The sequence below is a fragment of the Hemiscyllium ocellatum genome, chromosome 25, assembly GCF_020745735.1.
Source record: "Hemiscyllium ocellatum isolate sHemOce1 chromosome 25, sHemOce1.pat.X.cur, whole genome shotgun sequence".
NCBI lineage: Eukaryota > Metazoa > Chordata > Chondrichthyes > Orectolobiformes > Hemiscylliidae > Hemiscyllium > Hemiscyllium ocellatum.
In genome coordinates this window covers 49,840,066-49,852,366 of record NC_083425.1, presented here as the reverse complement: position 1 = coordinate 49,852,366, position 12,301 = coordinate 49,840,066, and the positions used below count along the sequence as shown (strand labels likewise).

The 12,301-nt window shown below is 37.4% G+C and overlaps 1 protein-coding gene across 3 annotated transcripts in view; it reads right to left on the bottom strand.

Annotated features, from left to right (window-relative positions):
- The window catches only part of mprip (myosin phosphatase Rho interacting protein), a 444,516-nt gene that overhangs the window by 27,850 nt on the left and 404,365 nt on the right, over positions 1-12,301 (bottom strand). For all 3 annotated transcript variants that reach the window (XM_060844305.1, XM_060844307.1, XM_060844306.1), the window contains 2 exons: positions 7,087-7,234; positions 605-722 (listed from right to left, as the gene is read on the bottom strand). In XM_060844305.1, coding sequence (XP_060700288.1) covers positions 605-722; positions 7,087-7,234 — 266 coding nt within the window. The remainder of the gene's footprint in view (positions 1-604; positions 723-7,086; positions 7,235-12,301) is intronic.

The window sequence follows — 12,301 nt, the reverse complement described above, 5'->3', positions numbered from 1 at the left end:
CTTTATTGATGACTGACAGCAAATTGATGGGGCAGTAATTGGCCAGATTGGATTTGTCCTGCTTGGTGTGTATTGGACAAATGTGGGAAACTGTCCACATTGTTGAGTAGATGCCAGTGTTCTACCTGTACTAGAACAGCGTGGCTAAGCATGTGGAAAGTTCTGGAGCACAAGTCTTTAGGACTACTACCACAATGTGTCAGGGTCTATAGTATTTGCAAACCAATTGCTTTGTAATATTAATGGAGTGGATCTAACTGGTATTCTTTGTATTCTTAGGTTTTGCCTTACACTTCAAAATGCAGGTATAGGACAGAAATACTGCTGGACTTGGTGTCAGGTAGTAAGTATTTGAGATCATGAGTCATACAAAACGCAGTCAAGATCTGTTGGAAAGTCCAAAAAAATTGCAGATGCTGGAATCCAAGGTAGACAAACAGGAAGTTAGAAGAACACAACAAGCCAGGCAATATCAGATGGTGGAGAAATCAACATTTCAGGACTGAAGAAGGGTTACACCTGAAATGTTGACTTCTCCACCTCCTGATGCTGCCAAGACCTGACGAAGAGCTGACCCAGCCAACACAATTTATTTTGTACTTACTCGTGCTGTTTGCATATTTCATCAAGATCTGCATTTACATTACTGCTTTGTGATTTTCTTATCCTTTCCAGTTCACGGTCAAGTTCCAGGCGGTGTGCATTCTTCATTGCTTCAATTGCTAGTTTAAAAAAGAGAAACACTAAGCTCAAATCTACAAGCACAAAAATACAAGTGAAAATATCAAAAAGCTAAAATAATCAGTAAATAATCACCCCTTTCCCACCAAGAGGCTGCAATCTATATCATTAAGTACAATAAGAATCCTTGCAGATTCCTCCCTACTTGTGCAAGTGGGATGAAGTCTTAAATATATGCAGAAGTTGAAGAATGAGGTTTCAAAATTTCTTAATCAAAGCCACTGAACTTTTAAAATGTTAGTATTACACCAATCATCTTTTTGCTAAGAATATCATACTATTTCTGCAACCATATGTAGATTTGTCATTACAGCACAGAAAATATGTATGACTGAGAACATACAGAAAAGGCAAAGTGTTGAATTGGGTTTGGCAAATCTTAGACTGCACGGAAAAGGACAACAATAGAGACAAGAGTGGATTGAAGTGGGGCAAGTGACAATATACTCATTCTACTTGGTGTCAGGTGTAAAGAAGATTAGATTAGATTACCTACAGTGTGGAAACAGGCCCTTCGTCTCCAAATACCTTTACAATACCTTTGAAAACTGAGAATAATGGTACTTTTTAAATTGCAGCATGTTCCCAGTTTATATGCTATTGCTGAACAAGATCAGTATAAAATCAGTAACACCACCAGCATCATCCACACCTAAAGAAACCACTGCAAATATAGTTAGTTTTAAGAAACATTTGTGTTCATACACATTGCCCACATCCACAAGACTTTTGTTCATTTTCCTTTTGTGCTTCTTAAGTTACTGATACCAAGATCCATGCATAGACCAAACAGGAAGGACCCACTTGTTATACTTAAGAAGAGTTGACTGCTTTAATGTTTTAATACAGTAATTAACAAATGCAGAATCATGTCAAATGAAGTGAATGAATGAACAAAGTGTTTTTTTTCTCCCAGAATACCTACACTCCACAGAACAAATCAGCCCAGCTGTAGAAACAGAATGTGCCAAAGATATGCGAAGAGAGAACGTTTAGTCCAATGTGCATGCATTTTTTATAGGACTGATTTCGATATGACCTCATTCACGCACCAATGTGAAAAGTCATATTTTTGGTAAAGTTAAAGACTTGATGTAGCCTAGGAACAAAGCCAGCACTTCAAAGATTGCACAACAAGAAAAATAGTTGAATTTCAACTAAATGAGGACTGTTCATTCCAATTCTGAGAAATGTGAGTAAAAGGGGAGCATTAACAATTTTTACAAATTTAATGGTGAAGGACAGAGAAGGAAGACCTGTGGGGTAAACCGATGCAATCCATTTACGATTTCACTGGGAATTTTCCCACGTTTGTTTGTGTCACTGCATATAAAGACAAGACGAAATTATTTCCACAGAGGGTACTGTGCTGAAAGATCACCAGGGAAATGCGGTTACAGAATCCATGCCAAATGTCTGAACTACATTGGAACTGATCTCAGCACTACATTTTCAAATCAAAAGCAGAGCTCCACATCTGTAACAATATATTATAATCTCATGGTTTGTAGCAAACTACAACTGAGAACTAAACTTATTCACTCACTGTGATAAAACTTTCACGGTGCATCGTGAACATGGAATCCATGAAAAATTGTTGAAACATAAATGAATCACAACTTAGAGTAAACTATGACATACACATTTTTTCCAATTATTACTTTGATTTCATTTAATTGTACCTGAATAATGCTGTTTGCTGTTTTGTTTCGATTTTTACTACTGGGTTTGCAACAAACATCAAATTCAATTGCCCAAAATTCTCAACTGTAATCACATTGGCCTTTCAGAGGTAATGCTGGGCTCTATAGGACAAGCTTAAAAAGTTGTTGACAGATCAGTTGATCAATGTTTTTCTTTTGTCTGCACTAAAGTGTAAAAGGGTAAAAAAAAGCTGCACTTTAGTCATACAGTCTTTATAGTTTACAGCCATATAGATTACTTTAGAAAAAATGCTCTGTGGCCTTATGCCATCAAAGCTGTAATCTGATGGTTTCAAAAGACTTCCTATTCTTCCAAAATCAGTTCTAATAAGCACATGCAACCCATAATAGTCTGGTTCACAAAATCCCAAAAGACACTCATTTTGTTCATGCTTATACATTATATTTACTGGTTTAATCTGCTTGAGTCCTGCAGGCTTGGTCAAAAGGGTAGTTTATATTTTTGGCAGGTAGATACTTTACATAAACTTTGATTTATTGGTGGTGATAACTATAAATATGCAAGTGATAAGCACTGACCTAAATCTTCCTAACAATGTCTGACAGCAATTTCCCTCTTTATTCTTGGTCCCTGTTGAATGAATTGAACAGCTTTATACAAAATGGAGAGGTGGGCAACTCTTTTGAAGAGATGGAACAGCACATCAAACGTGTGATGTGAATTAACAGTTTCGCACTAATGCAAATGCAAGAACTTTTGACACATTCTGTTCAAACCCATCCAAACTTTGGAATCTGTCCACATAATACACTTAAGCTATAATTTCTTGGCAGCCTCATTTTCCTGGAGGAGACTTATAAGAACTAATGTGGGGTGACCCTCAAACAAGCAGGGATGGCTATTTTCAGATGTGGGATGGTTCTCTCTTTGTAAACAATGATGTTTTAATAGTCCAGTCTCCTTTCAATCTTGGACACATGCATCACATCAGGGATTGCCGAATGCATATTTTATTGGGCAAGTCACAAACTTTTTTTTTGAAGAAGTAACAAAGAAGATTGATGAGGGCAGAGCAGTAGATGTGATCTGTATGGACTTCAGTAAGGCGTTTGACAAGATTCCCCATGGGAGACTAGTTAGCAAGGTTAGATTTCATGGAATACAGGGAGAACTAGCCATTTGGATACAGAACTGGCTCAAAGGTAGAAGACAGAGGGTGGTGGTGGTGGAGGGTTGTTTTTCAGACCAGAGGCCTCTGACCAGTGGAGTGCCACAAGGATCGGTGCTGGGCCCTCTACTTTTTGTCATTTACATAAATGATTTGGATGCGAGCATAAGAGGTACAGTTAGTAAGTTTGCAGATGATGCCAAAATTGGAGGTGTAGTGGGCAGCGAAGAGGGTTACCTCAGATTACAACAGGATCTGGACCAGATGGGCCAATGGGCTGAGAAGTGGCAGATGGAGTTTAATTCAGATAAATACAAGGTGCTGCACTTTGGGAAAGCAAATCTTAACAGGACTTATTCACTTAATGGTAAGGTCGTACGGAGTGTTGCTGAACAAAGAGACCTTGGAGTGCAGGTTCATAACTCCTTGAAAGTGGAGTCGGAGGTAGATCGGATAGTGAAGGCGGCGTTTGCTATGCTTTCCTTTCTTGGTCAGAGTATGGCGTACAGGAGTTGGGAGGTCATGTTGCGGCTGTACAGGACTTTGGTTAGGCCACTGTTGGAATACTGCGTGCAATTCTGGTCTCCTTCCTATCGGAAAGATGTTGTGAAACTTGAAAGGGTTCAGAAAAGATTTACAAGGATGTGGCCAGGGTTGGAAGATCTGAGCTACAGGGAGAGGCTGAACAGACTGGGGCTATTTTCCCTGGAGTGTTGGAGGCTGAGGGGTGACCTTATAGAGGTTTACAAAATTATGAGGGGCATGGATAGGATAAATAGACAAAGTATTTTCCGTGGGGTCAGGGAGTCCAGAACTAGAGGTTTAGGGTGAGAGGGGAAAGATATAAAAGAGACCTAAGGGGCAACTTTTTCACGCAGAGGGTGGTACGTGTATGAAATGAGCTATCAGAGGTTGTGGTAGAGGCTGGTACAATTGCAACATTTAAGAGGCATTTGGATGGGTATACGAATAGGAAGGGTTTGGAGGGGTATGGGCCGGGTGCTGGCAAGTGGGACTAGATTGGGTTGGGATATCTGGTCGACATGGACAGCTTGGACCGATGAGTCTGTTTCCATGCTGTACATCTCCATGACTCTTCCTGTGCCAAATTGGCATAAACTATTCAGGATACAAGAGAGTTGATACTGCTGCTCCACAGAAGAGTGAAAGTTTAAGTGGCACTCATGTAAAAACTTAGGGTTTGTATTAAGAGTTTAATTGTTGACCTGAACAAAAAGATTTGCCTTCAATTAAGTTCGGTATTATCTTACCTCAGAAATATTATAATCCCTATCAATGGATATTACCAAGAATTAAGATGATGCATTAATTGTGGCAAGATGTATGGATTATGCCTTAATTATGTGAAAGTGCATGGTGCATTTTTTGAAGAAGAAAAATCATTAGATGGATGCATGTCAGCAGAAGAGGATGATCTAGAAGATATCTGATAAACTGCCACATTAAGGGTCATTACAGAAAATAAAAACTCCTGGTGGTTGGGGCAGCATATTGATATTGATTAGTCAGCAGAGTAAACAGACGTTTTTCAGGTTGGCATGAAGTAATGAGTGATGTTCCAAAGGGATCAGTACTGGGATGTTAACTGTTCACAATTTATATAAATTACTTGTGTGAAGGGATAAAAGGAATGGGTTGCCAAGTTTGCTGATGACAAAGATGGAAAGAGAGCTGTCAGGTGGGCACAAGGAAGCTGCGAAAAAAAATCTAGATTGGTTAAATGAGTGGGCAAAAATGCAGCAAATGGAGTGTAATGTGGAAAACTGTACACTGTCCATTTTGGTAGAAAGAATAAAACATAAATGTTGCACAAATATTTGCAGAGCTCTGAGATGCAGAGGGATCTGGGTTTTCTGGTACATAAATCACAAAAGATTAGTATGCAGATATGACAAATAATTAGGAAAGCTAATAAGGTTATTGTTTATCACTAAAGAATTGAACACAAAAATAGGGAGATTATGCTTCAGATATACAGGGCACTGGTGAGACCCCATCTGGAGTACTGATCATCTTTTTCAAGGATGGATGCAAATGCATTGGAGCAGTTCAGACACTAATAACACACTAATAACAGGAACAACTGGACTTACTTATGAGAAAAGGCTACAGAGGTCAGGGTTGTACCTACTGGAGTTTGGAAGGTTAGGAGGTGCCTTGATTGAACCACAAAAGATCCTGAGGGGTGTTGTCAGGGGAAATGTCTCAAAGGTAGAAGATCCATATGATGCAAATGCACGGCAATTATACTGTTAAATCCATCAAAATTACAAACTGTCCCTTGCATTACCACATGGATGGATCCTATTTATTGTGCTGGATGTATTACAAATTCCAGTCTTTATATGCAATTAGAGGAGTTTGGAAAATTTGTACATCAGCTTACATTTATTGAAAGTGCATACCAGATTTTTATGGCACATGTAGAAAATTTATGTATTGCGAGATCAGTCAATTAATTTCAGAATTTGGTAAAGGATGTTGCTACAATGAACAGTGTGTGTCACGGGCATGTTAAATGTATAAATGAAAACAAACCATTTCTATCACTGCCACAGAAGCATTCTGATAAATACCAGTTCTTCTTTCATCAATCTATTCTCTCTGTCTTCTGAACACATTTTTAATCAAAGTGCCATTGGTGATTTCACTAGACTGGCAATACTTGTTTCAAAACTATCAAGCCCAGTTTCCGAATCTTATACAGAACCTTAGATGACAAACATGCCCATCTCAAACTGTGTATGCATGCTGCCTGCGTTGGACAAACTGCTCTAATCATTTCCACCACAGCTGTTAACAACATTTAGATATGACAATCTTTTTGAGATGCACAATGGCTGAAAAATGTGCTACTCTCAGATGTGTTTCAGAGGAGAAGGAGCCATTTGAGCCTTCACCAAGATAATACCATCAACATTTTAGTCGTATTTAGATGTGCCTTGCAATGCTAAGGGTTACAAGGAACAGGCCAAGTGCTGGGATTAGAATTGTCAGGTGTTTTAGTTATTTTTACTAGTGCTGACTCAATGGGCTGAAAGGCTCTTTTTTTGTGCTGTAGACCTTGATTACTCTAATGACTTTTTTTTTGCAGCATCTCTGCTTCCTAAAATATGGGGTTCACCCAGTGTATCCCTACAACTACCAGTCATAAAGATTCTGAAGAGGTGTCATCAGACTGGAAATTTTAACATTGCTTTCTCCCCACAGATGCTGCCAGAGCTGCTCAGTTGCACCAGCAATTTTGGTTTTTGTTTCAGTTTTAATATTCACACACAGCAAGCAAATCAAAGCAATGGCTAATGCAATTTTATGAGTATGCTATCGATGATGTCTACTGGGCAATATTACACTTAATAATAATCAATAGATTAGGGAACATCAATGTTTCAGAATTTTGATTTTAGTAGGTGGACAAAATACAGACCCTCCCAATTTAAATTCCCAAAGATACCAATGAGAAAAAGCATCCTCATCCATTCCTCACATACCAGAGATGGTAGCAGCTGTCTCTTCAGCCAACAACCGCTCTTTATCTTCCTGGAGGTTCTCTAGTTCTCGTTGGTGTTGTCGGTGAAGCTCTTCTATTACCTTCTGATGTGATTCTTCCATAGCAGAAAATCCACGTTCACATGTAGCCTAAAGATCAAGGCAAGAAAAATAATCATGACAAATCCCTTATGAAGTTTCAAATAGTGCAGACAGTTGCGACTTACACCAAGTTCTCCTTTGGTCAAAAACAATAGTTTTCTTCAAAATTTTAAAACTCAATTGCTTACTATGTGGAAAATGTTACTTACTTACTTTTACTTGTTCAATTTTTCAATTATATTAATTTGTAATAGTAAATAAGAGATTTGTTTTAAAGGGCACATAACAGGAAAGAAGACAAAGAAATAACAAGGGAAGAACTGCTCTAGTAGTTATGAGCAACATCACAAATACATTCAAAGGAATGCATTTACGAGAGTGAGGCAAACTGCAGTTTTCCCTAACTGCATTCAAAATTTGCCCTTTCACTGCTGGGGCCTGTGTTCAAATCCAGCTGGGGAAGAGATGGGTCAAACAAGTGCTTTCACTGACAGACACCAATTGTTAAAGGTTAACAAGTTTTATCAGCGTTCACAAACAAAAACTGCTATTGGTCCCATCGAGAAGAAAAAAAAGACTATGCTCTGAACAACCACTAGCTTACTAGATGCATAACTGAAGCAAATATCATTAAAGAAAACTCTCTAGAATTAGTAATGATGCAACAGAACTTATTGTGCAGATGTGGCACATTTAAGAGCTAACTATAAAATGTGATTGGTCCACCTTATGTCAGAACTGCAGGTTCTTTTGGTAATATGATGTTAGCCTAATTTGTATTACTAGAATTTTTGGCTGGATTTTAAAGCCTTAGTTGATCACAGCTTAGTTTTATTTTCTTCCCTTCTCCATTGTTTAAAAAAAAGTAGGTGATAATCATAGTAAGATTTCACAAGAGCTGACCATTAAATGGTACCTCGGCATTCATAGAGCCACAGAGATGTCCAGCACAGAAACAAACCCTACGGTCCAACCAGTCCATGCCGACCAGATATCCCAATCCAATTTAGTCCCACCTGCCAGCATCTGCCATATTCCTCCAAACCCTTCCTATTCATATACTCTTCCAGATGCCTTTTAAATGTTGCAATTGTAAAAGACTCCACCACTTCCTTTGGCAGCTCATTGCATATACATACCACCCTCGTCATGAAAAAGTTACCCCTTAGGTCTCTTTTATATCTTTCCCCTCTCACCCTAAACCTATGCCCTCTAGCTCTGAACTCCCTGACCCCAGGGAAAAGACTGTCTATTTAACCTATCCATGCCTCTCATGATTTTGTAAACCTTTATAAGGTCACCCCTTATGTCTGACTGTGCTACTAGGATGTGCATTAATGCAGCCAGTGAGATTTTCCTCCCAATGTTTTGCACATTTCAGATTAAATTATAATTAAAACTGTGTACATGGCAAATGTACAGATAAAATTTAGCATTCAACAACTCTCGCTATTTAGTATACAGACCACAGAATTCAAAACAATACCCAAGGATAATGAGAAGACATATCCAAGTAAACCATAACTCTCTAGATTATAAATGACTAGGGTTGCTATTACTGAGAGGTCCAGCACGTAACAGTTTCTGTTAAGTTCCTGGAGTAACTCAACACCTTATTAATGATATTTCTTAAGAATATTGTTAGGCTTTATTTGCCAATGGATTTCTTCACAGCAACAGCAAAATGACCAGAAAGTCAGTGGTATCGAGTGGTCAAGTAAATGCCTTTCCTACAACAGCATACTGCATTTCGGATCTCAGAATAGCCAATGAAAAACGATTAACTGCTGATAACATCTGACTAATTTATAGAAAACTGATCAATGAAGTATATGAACAATGTTTTTTTTTCCCCATTCTGCACTGGTACCTTTCATCTTTTCTTCAACATCAGCAATTGCAAAGTTTTCATAAAAATCATCCTATTAGGTTTGATCAATTATTTTAATAGGAACAGGTGTAGGCCATTCAGCCACTCAAATCTGATCCCCATTCAATGAGATCATGGCTGATCTGTGGTTTCACTCCATATATCTGCCTATGGCCCATATCCCTTAATATCTTTGCTTAGCCAAAACAAATTCTGAGATTTAAATTCCAGAGAAAACCAGGCATAATTTTTATAATCTCTCCTTATAACGTTGCCTCTGAAGTTCAGGTCTCATTCTTGTAAACCTATACTGTACTCCTGTCAAAGCTAATACATGCTAAGGTGTGGGTGCCCAGATCTGCTCTCAGAACACCAATGACTATAATTTTTTAGGATAGGAAAATTAATAAAATAGATTTTTCCACGTGTTCACCCCTTCTATTCCAAGGAACATTCAAGCAGAGTTTTGCTTGTCACAATTTGAAATTAAATTCAATTTATAAGCTGCACAAACATATCCTACTTTGCCATAGCATACTGTACTACTGAATCAATTCTTTTCATGACAAAATATGAGTTTTATTCTTCATTTTGCCTCTTTGAACTGTCAGAAAGCACTATTCTAGAGAGCTATGGTCAAACTGCTGTGGAATTTTCTATTACAAATTTTACCCTCTAAATGGCAAAGAATATTGATGACATTTATCACAGCAATTAATGGGAGGCAACATGGCCAAGTAGTACAAATATTCACCAAAAGAAATTGTGTCAACAAACTTCATTTAAAACAAGTTATTTGGAAGGATTCGGTGCACTTCTTTCAGAGTTCTTCATAAGTTTAGACTGATTCACTATTTAGAAAACAGAGATTCATCAAATCACAGTCTGTGTTCACTAAGGTAGAGACTGAGGGGAAGAATTCTTTACATCCTAAAGCAAATCTATTAATCATAACAGAAGCTTTGACTTTGAGACTGCTGGGTATTGACTGGCCTCAGGGAAGTTGCTGTTGCGTGGAAAATTGTTTTGTACCCAGTCAGAGGTATTCCAAATCAGTTTTTTTCACTGTCCCAGAACACAAAAGTCCAGCAATCATTGTAACCACTGCAAAATGTTCTAAGTCAGTGACTCGATGCAATATCCCAACATTGTAAAATGTTTGCCATCATTAGATTATAAGAGTCAACCAATGTTCCAACACATAATGGGAGTGTAATTAATCAAACTACTTTCTACTGGACCTGCCTCTTTACAACATGCAACTGATCTGGCTTGAACATCTCCTTGACTAGTGTCAAATTTCAAACTAAGGTTTTAGTTTGCGCCAAAAATTTAACAGAATCTAATAAATGCAAACCTAGTGCCAGGACAATATAAACCCACGCAGTGACAAATGTGAAAGTAGGGCAGTGCATTCTATGGGTGAGGATTTTCAGAAATACAATAAATATAAAATACAAAAAGTGATGGAAATGCACAACATATCGATCAAAATCTAAACAGAAAGCTTATCCTCAACTGTGGCCCATTTATCAGAACTAAACTGCAATACAAATTCTGACAAAGGATCACAACAGAAACAATACCAAATTCCACAAAATCTCAGATTTTCAATGAGTGTGCTTTGTTTTTACATGCTTAAATATTATGTATGCTTAGCTTATATAACCCTTGTCTGACTTTTTTTTAAACCTTCACTTGCTTTGAAAATTCAGGAGCTACTGAATAGCAAATTCAAAATGGATTCGAACACACACTTGTATGCTTGACTATCGCATCACTTTACTGAAGCACAAAAATTAATGCTACTTCAATAGCTCTTCAGAAATATATTCATCATTTCCTCTGCCCCACGAACTGTTAACTTTTCAATGGCTCACAGATCTCAGTGTCAATCACCTTCCATTATTTCGATCAAGCAGCCAATCCTCTTCACAGCACACCGAGCTGATAATCCAAAAAAATGCTTGTCGGGTCAACTGATGGCTGTTAGTAATCAGAAACATGCAAATCCCCCTCACCCATGAACAACGCCTTGCTAGATGATCTTAGTAAGCACACATCATGAGTTGAACTACGGGCCCCAAAGATTAATGTGGCATTTAATGCTAACACAAAGAAATTCTTCATTTATGTTCCTTATTGGATTTGAACTCAAGCTGCCAGAGGGAAAAAGGCACTATTCTGTTAGTCACCCAAGCACTTTATTACTTGAGACAATTTAAAGACTTTTGAACAGTGTAAAAGGTGACCTCTTTCTAAATATAAAATATTATAAATTTAAGGATTTTACAGCATTTCTTGACAAGAAATAAGTTGCTAGTTTTTAATGCCTCAAAGTGCGATAGAGATATGTAGCCAGCTGAAAAAGAAGGAAAGAGAAAAGGGAAATTCATAAATTAGTAGCATAGCATCAAGGCAAACAGCAAAGGGCAACATAACTATCAATTTACATTACCAAGCACACTGGACAGCTATGAAGAGATGTTTTTAATCAAATGCAATTGAACCCACTGTTTTGACAATCATAAATCCAAAATATTTAACTGAAGAGACAAACGATATTATTCAAATTAAATGAAATATTGCAACTAAAGGAGAAAATTTATTTTTAATGTGCAGGCTTGTTCGAAGAAAATAGTTTGTAACCTTTATTTAGGATATTTGTTCAAATTTGTAAAAGGTTTTACAGTTTGACAAATCTCAAAAGGGGCAAAACTTTACATTGGTCTAATCAAATGATTTTATACATGAAGAATAAATTAATGGCAAAGAGCATATACAAACAACAGGATATAATTATTTATTGTGTAATGTGAGGTATACTAATTTTTTAACCTCAGATGATAGGACAAATCATTACACTGAATTTACTTGGACAGTACCCTCTGTTCCTTCAAGTATAACATACATTTAATTGGCGATTAAGTCATCAAAACAATCCAGTTGCATAATAGTAAAATGGGCTCAATTGTATTTGAAAGGATTGCCTAAAAGCACATCAAAGAGAAGAACTGGGCAAATTTCAGATACAATTCAAATGCACTTATACCATAAAGCTAGCGGAGATCAGAATGAAACAGTTTTTCATAATATATTTTTATGCAAAGTTATGCAATTAGTTTCTCACTGTTCAGCAAATTTTACCCCGATAGTATTTGATTCTTTCTATCATTTCCCCAGAATTTGCAAAGTTTACTCTGCATGATTTTGCCCAGTTCAATAATATATCATGCAATTCTATC